The sequence below is a fragment of the Poecilia mexicana genome, unplaced genomic scaffold, assembly GCF_051168715.1.
Source record: "Poecilia mexicana isolate PSO_F unplaced genomic scaffold, ASM5116871v1 scaffold_3, whole genome shotgun sequence".
NCBI lineage: Eukaryota > Metazoa > Chordata > Actinopteri > Cyprinodontiformes > Poeciliidae > Poecilia > Poecilia mexicana.
In genome coordinates, this window is record NW_028263372.1 from 26,108,885 (window position 1) to 26,127,280 (window position 18,396).

The window sequence follows — 18,396 nt, forward strand, 5'->3', positions numbered from 1 at the left end:
GAGGTGGAGTTTTTTATTTTTAATAATGAAGATTGTTGTTTGCGAAAGAGAAAGATGCAACTCTAACAAGTGAAAGGTTTTATCCAGTAGCTACCAGAGTCGTGATGTTGGTGCGGTCCAATGAGAACACTCTGAAGAGGCTCACGATCCCGTTGGGCTGAGCAGGAGGGTGGATGTTCACGACTGCTGAGGTTGCTGAAACATCCAGGAAAATGGGAAGCCCGACACCCTGAGGCGGGGCAGGCCCAGTTCTCCCACTGACCCACGGACTGGAGGCATAACCAGCCGAATTTACAGCCCACACCTGTTGGTCACAAACCACACGATCGCTCAGTAATGTGATCAAACCAGATGAAAAAAAGAGAGGTAGCATGCGATACTAGCTACCGCCCAACGCTACCGTCGGCATTTAAAATACACTTTATGAAGTCTTTCCGGGGAAGGCTTCTGTTAATTAACCAACATCCACCTGACCAACAGACGAGCACGAGTCAATTCGACGGACCATCCATCAAAACTACCATCAGCAGTGAGAGCAAAACCTTTTCACCATGCAGCCCAATACTAACATATCTGCATGACAATTACTTTTCACCTTCATCAAGGAGTTATTCACACACATACACAGTAATCTTATTTGTGTGCTTGTGTTGGGTATAATTAGAGGGTGTACACAGCGCAGGGTCAGGCGGGGTGGAGATTTGCATGTGTAAGTCATCTGTAGCCTGTCAGAAGTAGTGCAGAAGGCAGATGGATGGCTTTGAGCTTTGGTATTGAGTGTGTGCATGTGCGCACGGTTTGTTGTTTGTGGCTATGAAGGCGAGATTTGCGAGTGTATGCATACGCTCGCGTGTGTGTTAAGAGTTGAATTAACCTCAATAATAGTCAATTAGGCCGTAATCAATCAGACTGATTGATCTAAGTGACAGCACAGATGGACTGAGGAGGGAGAGGGGAAAGAAGAGCAGAAGATGGAGAGACTTGAGATGGGGAGGAGGAGGAAAGGATGAAAAGATGTGAAGATGCAAACAGGATACAAGTTGTGAAACCAGAATGGTAGCGTATTATTTCTTAGCTTTAAGGGATTCCAGTGTGTGCATTTGAAAATGTATTTTCCATTTAAATTTTCAATTTGAAAAGGCCAAATGACCTCCAAAAGCAACATGTCCCATGTCTCACGTAATCTGAGATGAGAAAGACACTTACTGATATCTGGAAAGTGTTAGAGTAGTTTCTGAAACTTTGGGATTCGGGTGAACTACAGTTATTCACATTATTCACAGTTAGAGAAAACATGGAACAGAGGTGAACCTTTAAATGAGGAGCAGATCTACGAGGCTATTCCAAGAATGAGCTGACAATTCATCGAAGAGGTCACAAAAAACACACGCCAGTATCTCGAGCACTCGCCTCATTTAAGGTCAGTTTTCATAGTTCAACAATAAGAAAGATAGAAATACACAGAGTGTAGATTTTAACTATCACTTTTTAAAGAAATATATTATTTACATCAACAGAGTAAAGACGCTTTTTTATTATATTAATCCATATTGGCTGTTTAGTTTAAAGCTGCAGAAATAATGTATCAAGGCGGTTCTTTTTGCAAAATAGGGGGAAAAAAACAACACACTGAGATTTTAGTTACATATTGAATCAATATTTTGATGCTATGATGTTCATGGTGAAAGTGATCAAAACTGTTCATGTTTATTGTTTTGCCTGAAAGAACCTAAGCATGCTTTAATCTGAAACTAAAACATAACAGTAAGATTAATCTTCAATTAAATTTTTCTAGATTTTTTTTCTAACAATTTAAACGTTTAGGAAATAGTTCTCAAATTATTATGGACCGGTGAGCTTATGTAGAGTTTTTCCAGTAATGTCGACCACTCACATCACCTTACACTAAAGCCACATGCACACACATTAACACATGAAATGCTGATTTATGCCACGCCGTTGCTGCTCTGGTTTAAATGTTTGTCATCGCTGTCAGCTAAAAAGTGAATGTCCACCGAGTCAGAAGTCTTGTTTTCCTGCTGTATGCATCCCTGAGCATGACGTTGCCACTGCTGTGTTTCATAATGGTCTCATCTCACCAAAAGTTATATTTTCAGAATTAAATGAGAGAATGAATTCATACATATTTTTTTCTTTCTGTGAGCAGTTAGTTCTTGTCTGTGAAGTTCAATGTTAAACTCATCTACCACCATAACCATCATTGTAATTACTCATTTAGAAAAACACATGCAGATCTCTCTGCACATACAATGTAATATCCAAGTCGCGTCTTTTATCCACTTAACTTGAATGAACTCATCAGTGTGGATTCATAAAGAAACAAAACTGGTTAAGAATGACACATTTTTACCCAGCAACATCTATGTTCTTCTCCATAGCAACAAAGTTAAGACCACCGCATGACTTACGACTTTGAGTGATGATAAAAAGTTTGTGCCACATAGTCAGAACAGGGAATGAATGTTCAAATTTAAAGTCAGCCCACATCACCTCGCCCTTGATCCAGTGTTAAAAAGGTACAGCTCATGCCTTCGTCCTTATATCATCTACAAACTTTTTACTGCCTTTTCTCCACTCTTGTCTTCTTGCCTCCTATTGGGCCATGATTTGGCTTGTTAGACACAAAATAAAAATATATCCTGCAAGCTGCCACGGCAGCAAAAGAGCCGCCATGGCAACAAACGACTTCAGTACACTTCCAGGCAGGATTTGAGCATTTTTATTGGATGGCGGGACAGCAGGCTCGGTTTTAGTGCTCTGATAGGCCGACACAATAACTTGGCGGGTGCATCTACTTGGGGTGAAGGGGCTAAGTTGTGTGAAAGTGGGCAGTAATTAAAAGCACGCATAAAGCTGTCAATAGGAGCTTATGACCCAGTGTAATTAGCCTAATATGATTTCTCTCTGTGCTGTGGTGTGCTACACTGAACTGACTCGTCCTTGTGTACGCTTGAAGCACATGCAGAGAAAGTGCAGCGGCCAGATATCAACACAGAATTAAAAACAGGTGGATGGATGAGCGAACAGTTAGATACGCTAATGAAAAGAAAACAGATAAAGAGACAGAAAACAGAAGAGAGATAAAGTGGTTGGACGAAAACTTTTTGGTAGAAAATTAGTTATCTGATCCTCCCCATGACACTCTATCAGCACCAACTTACACATAGCATGTCGTCCACTTCAATCCCCCCTCCACTGCCAAATTCTACAGGGACATGTAGCGGTCACCATTAAAAGGTCTTTCCAATACGAGCTCTGTTACCAAGCAGGCTAACCGTTAATTCGATTGGCTGGCTGGTAATCAGGAAGTGGGGTGCTCAGAGGGCCCGGTGATTAATGGCTCCGTTGCCCGCTCGTCATCTCCCAAAGCTCCTCCTTCACTCCCTCCTCATGTCATAAATTAGAAGTCTCGTAAATAAAGACGGCACCACAATCAGGCAAACTCAATCAATTACATCCGTTCTCTGGCCTCGGCTCATACGTCTGACAGGCAGGAATGCTAATGTTATTGTTGCTTCCAAAGGGCTAACCTGTCAATTAGTGTGCCAATGCACAAGCACAACAGCATGATTATGGACTGCTCCATTTAACACCTGTCTGATTAGTTATGTGAATGTGTGTTAGTGTGTTTGTGATTGTTGGGGATAATAGGTGCTGGGGAACATGGTGCTGTAGCATGATGTTATTGCATTTAGGACAAGGTGTTTAAAATAAATCTTAGTGCAAAACCTCACAGTCCTGTCTAAAATAACACTGAATTTACTCTGTTTCCTGCCAGACAGTGTTTACGTTCCTGCTGTAGCCTGTATTTTTAGGAATGTCTAACCTGGACCCAACTATCCACATAAAAGAGCTTAGGTTAATTACTTTTCTTTTACAGATAAAACTTTTCAAAATACGCCTTTCATCTTACCTGGTACTGGTACTCTGTGTAAGGCTGGAGTCCGCCATCTTTGAATGATGTGGAGACATTCCTGTAAACAACTGTTGCTGAACTCGTCTCGTCTGTTTCCGAGGAATCCTGCCTGCGGTGCACCTCGTAATGCAGGATCCTGCCGTTCGACTGACCCGGGGGAGACCAGGTGAGAAGAAAGCTTGTCTGCAGGTCGGTGTGGGGGTCAGAGGTGAGATCTAAGAGTGGCGCCGGCTGGTCAGCAGGGGGAGCCTCCAGTGTGAGTATGGAGGACCAGTCACTGGAGGAGCAGCCCAGCTCTGTGCAAGCCTCTACCCTCACTTCATACCTACAGAGATTAAAAATATATAGTTTTAAGAGAAGGAATGTATATGGGAAATTTATTTAAAAGAAATATGTCCAATAATAGACTAAATCAGACAAATTTAAAGAAAAATGCTTTTTCTTGACTTGCCTCTTTGATATGTGAAACCCACCTTGCAAACTTTTCCACATTTGTAGCATTATACCCACAAATGAGGGATGTTATGTGGCCAGCTCAAAGTAGTGCACAAATGTGAAGCAGGTTGGAAATGATACATCAGAATAAGTGTGTAAATCTGGCTTTTATGTTATTTCCTCTTCTTCCCTGATAACAAAGGTAAAAAATTCTTTCCGCCTGTAAAAATGATTGAATGGTCAAGCTGAACAAACCAGGCCTATTCATATTAACCATCATTGTCCAGGCCCAAGATCTTACCGTTTATGGGACAAAAAAATTCAGGGGGTAGGCCCAAAAGATTTTCGCCTGCACAAAGCTTGTGTGGACAAAAGCTGTGCATTTGAACAAAGGTCCTTGACTGAAATTAAAGCCCTGACGTCATCTGTCAGAGACAGGAAGAAAAAGTGGAATCACTGACTGAAATCCACTTAGACTGACCTGTGGTAGGGAAACAACCCACGCAGAATGATTCGTTTGTCAGAAAAGGCGCTGTCCTCTGGAGTGAAGACAGAACTGGTGACGTTAAGATGGACCGGATCTCTCAGACACACGGCGTAGCTCACAATATCTCCGTTAGGACGAGCGGGGGTCTGCCACTCTACTGCGACCTGGTAAGAAATACAACAAAACAGCGTCAAAAATGTTCAAACTTCTAGCGCTCTGGAGTCGTTTAAAGAAGATTGACACACCTGGGTTGCCTCCAGTGATGTCAGTGCTGGGAAACCTACACCAGACGGGGCTGATTGATGAGTCTTTGCTGTGGCTACTTCGCTGCTGACAGCTCCTTTGCTATTGTTGGCTCTGACAACATAGCTGTACTCCATACTTGGCATGAGAGTGAAGTCATGATAATGGGTGTCTCTGCCGATGTAGATAACTTCACCATCTCTGCGTAGCTCGTAACCAGTGATGATCCCATTAGGACGATCGGGGGGTCTCCAGGTAATCTCAACTGACTCTGGGCCAGTAACCTGACATGTATTTGAAGAAAAATACAACAAACAGGGTCCAAAAGAAATTAAATAACCAGAAAACATAAAAAGTTCTTTACATTGCACAAAAAAACTAATTCACAATCGAATACTATGTTTATTCTTTTTTTTGGTACAGATTTTCAATGATTTTTCAATGATTCACTGACTAAAAAATTGGTTTCAACTTCAAGTTAGAGATTTAAAAAAGCACCTTAAGAGTTGGGGCAGCCAGGTGAGTTGGGGGAGCTTCCTCAGTAACTACGGTTTTTGTGCTGCTGGTGGTGCAGCCGCCTCTGGTACATGCCAACAGAACCAGCTGATAGGACGTATGTGGCTGCAGGTATGACAGTGCTGCATTGAGGTCTCTTCCACGATACGCCTCTTTGTTGTTCAGTTTCAGCACATATTCTGTCACCTGTCCGTTCTGCATCAGAGGTTTACTCCATGAAACGTTTATATGATGGGAGGTTATGGCGTCCACGGTGGGGCGCTCCACCGTCTCGGGCGGGGCCTCTAGGGTTGTGATTTTGGTCTGGGGGCTGGTCGTACATCCCTCCGAGGTGCAGGCTGTCACTGAATAGCTATGAGAGAATAAATTCAAGTTTTTTGTTTATTTTTCTTGGCTTATTTTATACTAAATCTGGACATATGAGGAGAGATGCATTAACGGAAACAATAAACACTTAATACCTGTATGTTGAAAATGGGTGCAGGTCTTCGTCTTTGTAGGTCAGGACAGTCGGATCGAAACTGAACTTGAAGTTGACATTATTTCTCTGTATCCTGTAGGACTGCAGAACCCCGTTTGGCTCCAACGGAGGAGTCCAGGACACCACCACCTCACTGGGCCGACCATGGACGTGCCTCACTGTCGGAGAGGCGAGACCACGAGGAGGGGCTTGTCTGGTTGTTACAGTGATCCAGGGGCTGCAGGCTTGTCCCGCTGGGTTGTGGGTGCAGATGCTGAACTCGTACTGGGTCCAGGGACGTAACCCAGTTACTGTGTAGGAGAGAGCCCCAGCTTCCTGTGGGGACAATCCTGTGAAGAGCACCTGTAGGAGACATGATTGACGATAAAGGTAGGCGTTGAAGTTAAGAATTAAACTCTATTTGGAACAAAAATAAACTGCGCAAAAGTATGTGTTCTTCTAGATGGAACTGCATTGTTATTAACTGTGAGAGTTAAATCAAAACCCTGAGACATTCCTTCAGGAAAACTTTAAGTTGAATGAATGCTACTAGGCTCGTCACCATGACCAATTTTACTGACTGATAAAATGTCCTAATAATTATTGAGAGGAACAACAATATTGTTGTTTTGAGACAATTTTCAAGCTAAATTTTGATAATGGCTTAATAATACAAGTCACTTCTCTCAAAACTAAATAAACATTAATTCTAGAACACCAACAACCAAATAAAGCAGAAAGTAGACAATCGAAACCATGAATAAAACAAATAAAAAAATATTAATCACGAGAATGCTGATTTAAATTCATCATGCCATTAACTGACTAATTGCAGTATAATTAAATACAACCAGTATTTCTTCTACCTTTCCTCCATCAGGATCCTCTTCATTATTTCGTAGCTTTCCCCTCTCCTCCAAACTCCTTCCAAGCAGAGAATATTCTCCAATTGGCCCATTGGGTTGTGACGGAGGATCCCAGGTGAGCGACACCTGATCAGCGCCGACAGAAAGAGGCCGAGGTGGCAGCTGGGAAGCCGGAGGGGCAGCTGCAGTGGTGATGTGCTGAGGAGGGCTGAGCGTGCAGCCTGCTGCAGTACAGGCTTCAAGAGTCAGAGAGTAAACAGTCCACGGCTCCAAACGACGGAACAGGAAACTCCTCGAAAGCCCGCTGAACTCCAGGTTCTCCTCACTGTACAGATTGTACATCTGGACGGACAGATATGGGAAAGAAAACAGAGACTTTGCAGATGGGACACTGTGCAGACAAGGCTTTGTATGAGTTTTTTCTACCATTCGCTATATGTGTTTGAAGTATTGCTAATGTACTTGCAGATTTAATAAAATCTGCAATTAAAAACATGTCAAAACTTGGAACTATAATAAACGACAAAGGAGAACCTGTGCTGCAGAGTGGGGACTAGAAAAAACTCGACCATCTTAAAGACAGACTCGCTATGGATCCTGAAAAAACATTGTTTTACTGTGCATACACAGTCAAACAATGTTCCAACTAACTGTGCAACTGGATCCAAGGCACAGACTTCTATAAAGATAACACTTTGTTTCATCTGTTTTGCTATGCAGTTTTTTTTTTCTAAATTGATGGTTATGTGGCGTTCCACAGACCCTCTTGCAGTCCAGAAACAGGCTAAATGTTTTCTCTAATTTGTTGTGAAGTGTGAGTGTGTGCATGCACGTTATTTCTCCTGCGTTGCTCCATGATTGACTGGCGACGCGCCCAGGGCGTACCCCACCCCTCGCCCAATCACTGCTGCAGATAGGCACCAAACCCTCCCACCCCCGACTTCCAAATTTGAGTGTCACGACAACCCTGGTCTTGGCTCTGTACCGTGATGACTCCATTTGGAGCCAGTGGCTCATCCCAGCTGAGCAGCAACGCTCTGCCCTCCTCTCTCTGCTCCACTGTGAAGTTCCCCAGGCCGGTCGGAGAAGCCTCCAGGGTCTGGACCTCCACCCACGGGCTGGAAACGCTGCCTGAAGTGGTGCAAAAACAATCAGGGTTATGTCACTATTCACTCCAAATATTTAAAATGTTCTTCTCAGCTTCCAAACTACCTGCCCCATTCACAGCTTCCACACGAAGACTGTACTGACTGAATGGGTCAAGACCAAAGACTGCTGCCTCCAACACTGAACCCTGAGAGACAGAAAACAAGTTACAGAACCATTTTTCTCAAACTGTAGTAACCACTGACTTTAGTGGCATTTGGAACAAGTTTTGGTACATTGTTTTTTAAAGGATAAACTAACTGGGATGTTGAGCGACTAAGCATCAAAGATTAGTGGTGAAAGCGCATTGACCAGCGATTTTTGCTGTGCTTAAACCTAAAACTTTATTTCATTTTATTTTGCTACAGTATGTTTACACACAAGTCGACCAGTTTGGATCCTGACGTTGGAGAACGTAGAAAGACTGCATTGTCTCACTTGAAATTCAAACTTGAAACTTTTTAATTTTCAGTAAAAATAGAGGGCATAATTAAAATGCTAAATTTAACCAATCATGCAGTGCCAACTGATTTTCATTAGTACTTATGACATTGTAACACAATCAAAGTTCAAATCTTATTTTTGACATGTCCATCATTATGGTCATATTCAGAAAAGTCACTATTTGAATAATTTTCAGTTCTTATAAATGGCATATATACGGAAAGATCAATCAATCAATCAAATTTTATTTGTATAGCACATTTCAGCATCAGGGCATTTCAAGGTGCTTTACATAATTAAAGGAAAAAAAAATAAGAACAGCAATGGCTTTAAGACAAGAATAAATGTGGAAGAGTGAAAAGACAGAGGAAAGCGGATCAAATGGGACGAATGCCAACCTGACAACCAGCCAGAGGAAATTAGTTACTGTTCACACAAATCCTGTGTGAATGAAACCAGAGTATCAACCATTAAAAGAGGAATGAAAAGGAAGAATGGAAACTAAGATGACATAACAGGGGATTTGTGATATCAGTGTTTCAACATCCAGACTGCCATGGTCAAGTAAGGAACACATGCCTTAGTGGCAGAGAGAAACGTAGCAGGCAAACGGCTGTCCCTGGTGGGAGAACTCAAAGCTTCCAGATTAAGTATTTATGTCACACATGCACCATTTCATATCATATACACAAACACACACAAAACCAGGGTGTGTGCCAGTAGCTTTAGGCAGTGGGACCCAGCCCAACACCCTGGCAGATGCAGGAAAAGTGTGTATGCGTGCGTGATACAGTGAAAACCCAATTTACTAATTGATAAGAGACACACTGTTGTTTCAAAAGGCCCTGGCGTGCGATGACATGGAAGTCTGGGAGCACCAGGCTCCAGGATGTAGCATTTATATGCGGCCTTTGTGTTTGCTTTTAACTGGGAGCTCTGAAGCAGCCATGAGAGTGATATCTCTGCTTTTGAGTGAATGCAGAACACAGGAGGGTTTGCTTCTTTCAAGTGTTGAGTCTGCAGATCAAATTTTGCTTGCACATAACAGAGCATATGTAAAGAGATTAACTGGTAACCCACTTCAATGCAGCTGTAGCAGGATCAAAAAGGCTCAAATTTTCACTGAATCAAATGAAATCCCCGACAAATCACCGTGGCGTGGCACCAAGGCTGAACTGTCTGAACAACAACCAGAACGCGTGTACTCACTATATTCATGTCTGGAAGCCAGCATATTTTTCATTCACAGTAAAACGGGATTAATAAGCCCCTAGACACCTAGACACAAGCTAAATCCTTCTGCAAATCACAGCACTTCTCACTAAAAGAGGGAGGGAGAGCCACATTGAGACAGGGAGGGGTGAGAGAGCGGGGAAAGAGAGAAAGAGGAGGATGTAGTGGAAAGAAAGGTAACAAAAAATACTTTCTTGTAAGGCAACACATGGAAGACAATTAGGAAAGATTGATAAGAAACAGTAAGATGTGGGTTAGCTAATAACCGATGAAGTAAATAAAAAAGGAAGAGGAGGAGGGGAAACTGAGTTAAGTAAAGAAAGAGTGGAGGAGGCTAAATCTGCAGATAAAAAAAAGATAGATGTGGCAAAAGGGGGAGACAGATTAAGTGAGCCAGAATGAGAGATCTCTCTACCTTAAAAGCCAGTGAAATATGTGAGGCATGTGGCCTATAAAGCGGTTAACATATGCACATTGTCAATAGCAGCATCTGGCGCTGGCAGATTTTATAGGAGCGTGGAGACTCTGCTACATGCCTCTAGATGGCAATACATTCAAACACTTTATCACTGAAACACACCGCATTAACAGGCTGCACACACACACAACAATCAAGGACTGACCGTGAAATTCACACACACACACACACACACACACACACACACACACACACACACACACACGCACACACACACACACACACACACACACACACACACACACACACGCACACACACACACACACACACAAGCAGGTGGACAGACTGTTATTAAATGGTGCTGAAATACATAACTATTCCACAGCATTAACAGCTCCCACAATAACTACTTTACTGTGATACATGCACACACAGTTCATACTGAGAGCATATGTAACGAAACCAAGGAGTTGGTGAATTTTTTTGGTAACAAGCAAAAATAAATCTGCAAAAATAAATGAATAAAAAGGAGAAAAAAAAATCATTTTAACTTAACTAGGTTAAACCAAACTTAACCAGTGGAACGACCTTCTGTCTTTACAGTTTCTGTCAGGTTTAACATATTCTGACTTAAATTTATGAATAAAGTGACTGAGTTCTGGTTTTTGGATTGTTCCCAGAGCCTTCACAAGATTACACAGGGTCGTAAACAGAATTTGATTTGAGGAACTCAACTACCTAAAACTGATCACCTTTGTATTTTTTCTCCATAAAACATCAAACATTATGTACACTATTGTTAAAACTGAAAATAATTACTTCAGCCTACAGCATGTGACTCACTTCACATGATACACGTGTGTGTTAAAAAATAGTCACACACTGATGTTTTATGCATTTAGTTTCTTTTGGTTAATAACAACTAAAATCTAATTTTAACTTTCTCAACAAAAGGGGGCATATAATGTACAATCCATAAAATGGATTTCCAAATCAGAAATTTTAGGTGGCTGAAAAGTATGTCCATGCAATGCAAAATCTTCAGAAGGTTGCGGTTATTCTTGATGCTTGTGCACTGCTTTCTTTCACATTTTTTCCTTCCACTCAACTTTTCATTTACTATGAATAACCAGCTTCTCTTTTCTCCTTAAGAAAGGCGTCAATGATTAATTAATTTCTGTCATAAGATCTGGCCATAAAATGACCATAACTTGACTTATTTTGTTATAAACCATAGATTGGTACTGCTTGTACCAATCTATGGTTTACTAAACTAATAATCAGAACAATAAAAAAGTTTATCTCTACATCTGGCATTAAAGCTCTACCTGCTGTAGCTGTAAAAAAAAAAAAAAAAAACTTTCATATATATGTATATAAAAAAAAGTCTATTCTGCGTTTTTCTGAGGGAAAAATAAATGGGCAGATTATGAAGATCACATTAGGAGCCGCAGAGTAAGATATGAAAGGAAAGGGTTCTTGTCAACTGAAATTCAGTGAACTCCACCGTATGCATATGTGCGCCGATGATCAAAGTCACCAGTTAATCATACAAAATGCAACAGAGAGGAGCAAGAAGTGAAAAGAAATGATGGAGAGCATAAATAAGAAAAAAAGAAGACAATGATATGGACAGAGAAGACAGGAAGAGGTTGTACTAATTTAGACATTAAAGCCTCATCAATGCAACCGAGTCCAACACAACTTTGAGCACTCAGTGCAAGAAAGCAATCTATTTAATTTTTCTTCTCGTTCTGAGTCCATCGGACAGTTTGTACTTCTGCACAAAAAGCCTTTGCAGAAGGAGCTCCTGCCGCCATGATGTGTCATCACGTTTTTGTGAATGCGTTTGCATGTGTACTAACAGGTGTGCATCCGAACGCGTTTCGTTTTCCGACCGTCTGACTCTCGGATCCGTAAAACTGCATGTGTGCGGCTGACCGTTTGCGTGTGTTCTGATGTTCAGGTAGAGAGGCACAGTAAAGCCGGAGGGACAGTGTGTGATACTAATTAAGAATAACCATGTGTATTTGCCAAAAGAATTATGCTGATTATCTCACAAAGGCCCCGGCGCTGGGCCCCGCAGAGAGATGGAGACACAGAGCCAGACCAGCATTAGCATATGGCTACGCACATATCGCCCTGTGTCCATGTGAACGGAAACAGAAGTACTCTTTGTCTCTCGACATATTTAACATGAGAACCAACAAATACACCAACAAATGTACAGTACAACAAAAGTCCCAGTTGTTTTTTGGACAGAAAATGCAAGACTGCACTGCTTAATCTTTATTTCCTTATGTTTTTTTAATAAATATGTTTTCACCAGTGTCTTTAGATTTAACAAATTTTGCTCAGTCCAGTTCTCCGTCTTAATAGTCCAGTCTATTAGTCCAAGCTGTGCCCTGAGCAGCCCTGTGAGAGCAGTAATTGTTTTCAGAGGTTTCTGAGGTGAGCCAGTGCGCCACATACTGATCCGTCGCACCCCATGCCAAGCTCTAAAGCCAAATGTGTGTGTGTGTGTCTGTATATTCATATGTGCATACCTAATTCAATGCTGCTGGAACGATTGCCCTGTGTCTGTTTACAAATGCCCTGCATGGGTGTCCCTGCTAGTCAGGGTGCGTTAGACAAACCCTGACACATACAGCTATCCGTGCGATACACACACACACGCAGGCACACAACGACACACCCACGGACACACAGAGTGCCATTAGGCATGCGTTTTGTCTGTGGCCAGCACCGATGCAGAGAGGGACTGTAGGGGCTTGGAGCAGGCTTACCTGCTTCACACCGACATCTATGATTGGCTTTGGCGGCTCAAGACCCCAGGAGCAGCGAATCTGCTGTGCATATATCATGCCTTATGCACGCGTGTTTCTGTGCGTGATTTAGACAAACACTGGTGGACATACGCTTAGAAACAATCCTCTGAAATTAAAATATCTGAGTGTTTGGTCTCCATTGATGCCCTAATTTTATCATTTGTATATAATAAATAATCCTTACTTAGCAAAGCGACCGATTTTAAATGAATGACTGGTTGATTAAACCTAGCGCACATTTGATTGTCTGCACAAAACATTTACATAAATGTAGTCTAAAAAGAACAAAAAGTTGATTACCAACTACAAATACAGCCACATTGAATCTGGGAACTAATTAAATAATTTGTATTGGCTTGAAAAGTATTCATACCGCTTCAAAATGTTCACATCTTGACAAGGTTCAACTACAACAACAATGCTTTCCAACAGTGCTCACTGAATTATGCATCTGAAACAACTCCAAGCTGAATGTAAACATCACAGATACTGGAGAAAAATCAGCTGATGCCCAAAAGGCGACCTGTAGCATCCCAATCAGTGTACATCATTAAAATGCAAGTCAGAGGGATGTCGATCCCAGCTTACACTACTTCATTTATGTAGTGTACAGCTGTAGATGCATCAAAAGTTGGTCCTATCAGGTGGGGGATGAAGATGAAAACATGGCGCACTTTTAAGCATCCTTTTGCTACCATTTCACAATCACAAACCAGCACTTTGTGTTGGTTTATCACATAATATTCTCAATTTAAGGCATCAGTGTTTGATGGTAGAACATGACAGAACTTGATCAACAAAGTAGTTCGGTGGTCTGATCACTTTTACAAGGCACCGTGCAAACAAAACTATGAACAACCCAAACTTTTTAAATGACAGGTGTAGGGTTCATTACAGAAACAGTCGTTAGGACTACAGGACTGTAATGAGTATAGCCAGTATAAACCTGGCATTACTCTCTCCTCACCACCAGATACCGGACATCTCACTGACTGTCCATTACAAGCACAAACCAATACATTCACATGCATGCTGTGAGGCAGATTACAGAGGCAGGGGGGCCTCTTCAAAACTAAGTAATGCCTACTATCAATCAAAACAAACAGAAGTCACTTATGCACAAGCACACCAAACAGCTTCTCCTCCAGAGTTGAATGGGCCCAGCGATCAGAAACACAATAACACTTTTTTTTAATCATTCTCTTTTACACTCACATTCACTCTGACCCTTCATCTCAAGTGATGCTCATTTTATCACAGCTGCAGCATTAAACAGCCATTTAAACAAGTGGAGAGCACTACAGCGGATGGTGTGGCCTCTTCACGGACAGAGACACAATAACACACAACCTGTCATTACTGCAAGAAACTCCGTGTGTGAGAGGCAGCGAACAAGAGGAGGGAGAGCGAGAGAGAGAGAGTAAGGTAGTGGCAGGAAAATAGGAAGTCACTTGACAGAGGGAAAAAGGAGAGAGAAGGAAGGGGGTAAACACGGTGGATGAGTGCAACATAAAAACTGTAATTTGATACAGAGGCAGACAGAAATGCTGTGCTGGATTCAAGGGGGAGAGATACTGGAAGGAGCGCTGAAAAAGACAAGGAGGCAGAGAGAAGATTTGCAGAAAGGAGAAGAGTTGCAGCCTGATTATTTGGCTGTTTATGCAGAGCTGTAAGAGCTCTCCAATCAGAGCTGGAGACTTCGTAGAGCGAAAGCCTGACAAATTCCACACAAGTCTTCTTATTTTCTCATCCAGGCCGTTCTTCGTTTTTAAACCCAACCTTTGTGAACTCAGTGGTGAATTTTGCCATCCTGTCGAATCTTGTCAGAAGGTGTTTTTAAGAGAAAGGGTACAAGAAAAGTCTAAAAGCACAACAGCTTTTCATGAAATCTGCATTACAGGAACAGTTTTTGAAAAAATATCTAACAGATATTTAATTTTTTGGATCCTAAAAGTCTGAGTTGAAGTTAAGAATTTGATTTACTGCTTTAGGTAAAAAAAAAAAAAAAAAAATCCTGTATTTTATTGAAGGATGTTTTATTTAAGCGTTCAGGATTATTCTGAGTTTACCTACTTAGAGATCGACCTTTGAGTTTGGAACAAAATATTTTTTTATATAATTCATACAAGAAAGATGAAACAAACAAAGGATGAAAGAAATGAAGGACAGAAGAAAGAAAAGAAGTTGGGATCAAAGAAAGGAGTAAACTTTAGAGAGGAAAGAAATGAAGAAAGTACAAACAGAATGAGGGAAGAAAGGATGAAGGAAAACAATGGAGAAAGTAAGGAATGAATGTCAGAAGTAAAGAATGGTACAAAGGATGGAAGACAAACAGAAAGAAGCTGCAAGGATGGAAAGAAGTAAATATATAATGGAGGAAAGGAATAAAGAAAAACTGCAGCTCCACAGTTCAGGTAGGAGAATCTGTTGAAAAAAATATTACTTTACATTCTACAAATCTGGACTTTATAGAAAAGTGACAAGGAAAAAAAATTATGAAAACAAAGCCATAAAGAGACTTGTTTGTCACAATCTATGTAGAGAACCCAGTAAACCTGTAAGAAGGTTTTCTGGTGAGATGAGGCCATCAGCTTCATGTTCACAGTGATGTGTGTGGCAGAATACAGCCAATTACCCTGGACCCATTATTCTCCAAAGTAAAACACAGTGGTGGCGCCATTATGCTGTGGAGATGCTTTTCTTCAGAGGGGAAAGCAAAAGCTGATTATAGCAAAGTACAGCTCAAAGAAAAACTTGAGACTCGACTGGTTCACCTTCCAACCCTGAAGGTTTAGGTCAGAACATATTCGGGTGTTTGAATGAGCCAATGAAACTCAGCCTCGATCTAATTGGAAATCTGTGGCAGGACTATCGACTCTCTGGCTACTTTGCAAAGATTTATGAGGAAACGTTTGGTCTCTAGATGTTCAACTCCGGCAGACAAACCCGGAAACCTTCGGAGCTGTAACTGGAAAAATGGTTCTACGAGGTATTTACTGAGGGGGACGAATACATATGCAAACCACCGTTTTATGGGCTCCCACCACCATGTGTTAGTGACTTTTTTTCTTAATGACACATCATCCGTATAAAACTGTTCATGCTTAAAAACACACATTCTGACTGTTTAAGTGACACACAACTGCTCTAAAGCCTCATATTGGTTTTGAGGCTCGGTTCGCCGGCTGTCTCATGCTGTTTCACACTCTCTGACGGTTTCTTAATGGTAAACTAACAGATTGTAAACATGCTGCCAGCTCTTTCTCTCCCTGTGTCTTCCTTGCCTTTATCAATCAGTCCCCCTCTTTCTTTTTCAATTTTCACAACTTTTCTCTTCCTTTGCTTCCTTATCTCCATTCGCTTCAACGTTTTGTCTCCATCCTGATCCCTTCTTCCAGTCCCCTCCTCTCTCTCTTTCTCCCTCTCTCTCTTTAGCTTTTCCTAGTGTATTTTTTAAACAATGTGTCCTTCATGTACGGTTGGTTACGGGGCGTACAGAAGGACATCATTAGCGCTGGTGGTTAAGCTGTAATTTACACCATTACCGAGGTAGGGGCCATTTTTATTGCCTAGTAAATTTCAGCTCTGAAATATTTAGACCATATGGCTCAATTTGTGTAATAACCTTAATTTCCAAGCACCCTTCAGCTCCCTTCAGCGCCGGCTGTTGTTGGCGGATGGCAGAGTGGGGCGTGCGCGTGTGTGCGTGCGGTTTGGATCTGAAGCACTTACGCGCACTAATAAACACAGAAACGGCTTCGCAGAAACACAGATATGGCTTAAAATCTGCATGCAACACAAAATCCTTTACATTGCGCTTTCCACGTACTCGCAATGATTCGGTCGCTAACACGCGGAAAACGTGCACGCATGTATGCATGGCAGCCGCAGATTAATAGGGTGTCAGCTTCTGTTTGGGTGAGGGAGCGTCAGGCGTCGGCCAGATGGTTCTCAGGGATGATGACTGTCAGGGGTCCTGCTCTGATCAATGGGATGTATTAATACGGCGCGCAAACACACACTGTTGCACATACACGCGCAAACAATAACGCTCTGCATGCACACGAGCACAGGCCTCAATATTGAGACATATGCATGCAGACAATGTAACAAACACACATTTAGACACACACGTATACCAACGGTCTCCTTCCACCAGTGATCCCAAGAGCCACAGAGGAACATCTGGAGGAGCCGAGGGAGGGACAGCAAAGTAAAGGAGGAACCAGAAAGAGGAGGAAGGGTTTGATGACACAAAGAAAGAGAAAAAGACGGGATGGAAGAGAGGAGGAACAGGAAAAGGAGAGTAACTTCAGAGATAAGAGATAGTGGTGTGTGTGTGCAAGAGGCATTAAAATGGTGAAGAAGTAAAAAGATGGCAAAAATGGAGTGAGGAGAATGCAGATAATGGTAAAAAGGTAAAGAATAAGAAAGTGGGGAGGGAGAGAGATACTGATGAAGATGAATCATTTACAAAACATCTCGAAAGTTAAAAGACTTAAATACATGAGACTAAATAGAAAAATGAGAAGAGAGAAACATAAAAGATGAACCAAAGAAAAGATGAAAAATGATGCAGAGCTTGAAGGTGGAACCCCAAACAACAGTGAGAGCAAAATGGAAAACACGAATAAATGGATCAGATAAGAACTGATGTTTAGACAGTAAGAACGGAAGAGTGAGAAATAAATGTCTAAGCTTAGTGTGTGTGCTTGTTCAGAAGACCAATGGGCCTTATGGAGACCAAAGCCTCCCCTAACCTCCTTGTTTAGGGTCAGGGGTGAGGTTTAAAGGTTAGGTGTGATTTAAGTTTTGGTTAAAAATGGGGTTAGTCTGGTTTAGGCATGAATGCAGATACTAAAATGAAAGGAAGTCCAAACAAAGTCCTAAATACAAACTTGTGTGTGTATGCGTGCGTGTGTGCGTGTGTGTGTGTGCGTGTGTGTGTGTGCCAGGCAGCTCGTAGGGGTCTAGCAAACAGGCTGCCTGCGTTTCATACCCTCATTCCGTCTGATTGCCAAGACGACCCCATTAATCAGCCAAGCTGGCACAAAGCAGGGTTTCCAGCCCAGTCTAAGATCAACACACACACAAATATACACACACCAAATGGAGACACACATATGTTCAAACAATACTTAAAGAGGGGAAATGTTGAGGAGTAAAAGGGGGGACACTAAGGGTAAAATGGAGCTGTGACTGTGAGTAAGATTACTGAACTGTGACCTTTCAGATGTTAGACTTGTTAAAATTGTTGAAATGTCTGTTGAAGATGTGTAGATTTAAATTATACTTAGGCCTGTCACGATAAATTTTGCTGAGCGATTAATTGTCTAAAAAATTATTGCGATAAACGATAATATTGTTTCAAGACCTTTTGAC

The 18,396-nt window shown here is 41.7% G+C and overlaps 1 protein-coding gene across 1 annotated transcript in view; it reads right to left on the minus strand.

Moving 5' to 3' along the window:
* The window catches only part of ush2a (Usher syndrome 2A (autosomal recessive, mild)), a 194,849-nt gene that overhangs the window by 8,796 nt on the left and 167,657 nt on the right, over positions 1 to 18,396 (minus strand). The window contains exons 74-82 of the mRNA XM_088004375.1: positions 8,157 to 8,238; positions 7,930 to 8,075; positions 6,945 to 7,286; positions 6,080 to 6,441; positions 5,601 to 5,970; positions 5,105 to 5,386; positions 4,854 to 5,023; positions 3,935 to 4,262; positions 95 to 304 (exon numbers count right to left, since the gene is read on the minus strand). Coding sequence (XP_087860501.1) covers positions 95 to 304; positions 3,935 to 4,262; positions 4,854 to 5,023; positions 5,105 to 5,386; positions 5,601 to 5,970; positions 6,080 to 6,441; positions 6,945 to 7,286; positions 7,930 to 8,075; positions 8,157 to 8,238 — 2,292 coding nt within the window. The remainder of the gene's footprint in view (positions 1 to 94; positions 305 to 3,934; positions 4,263 to 4,853; positions 5,024 to 5,104; positions 5,387 to 5,600; positions 5,971 to 6,079; positions 6,442 to 6,944; positions 7,287 to 7,929; positions 8,076 to 8,156; positions 8,239 to 18,396) is intronic.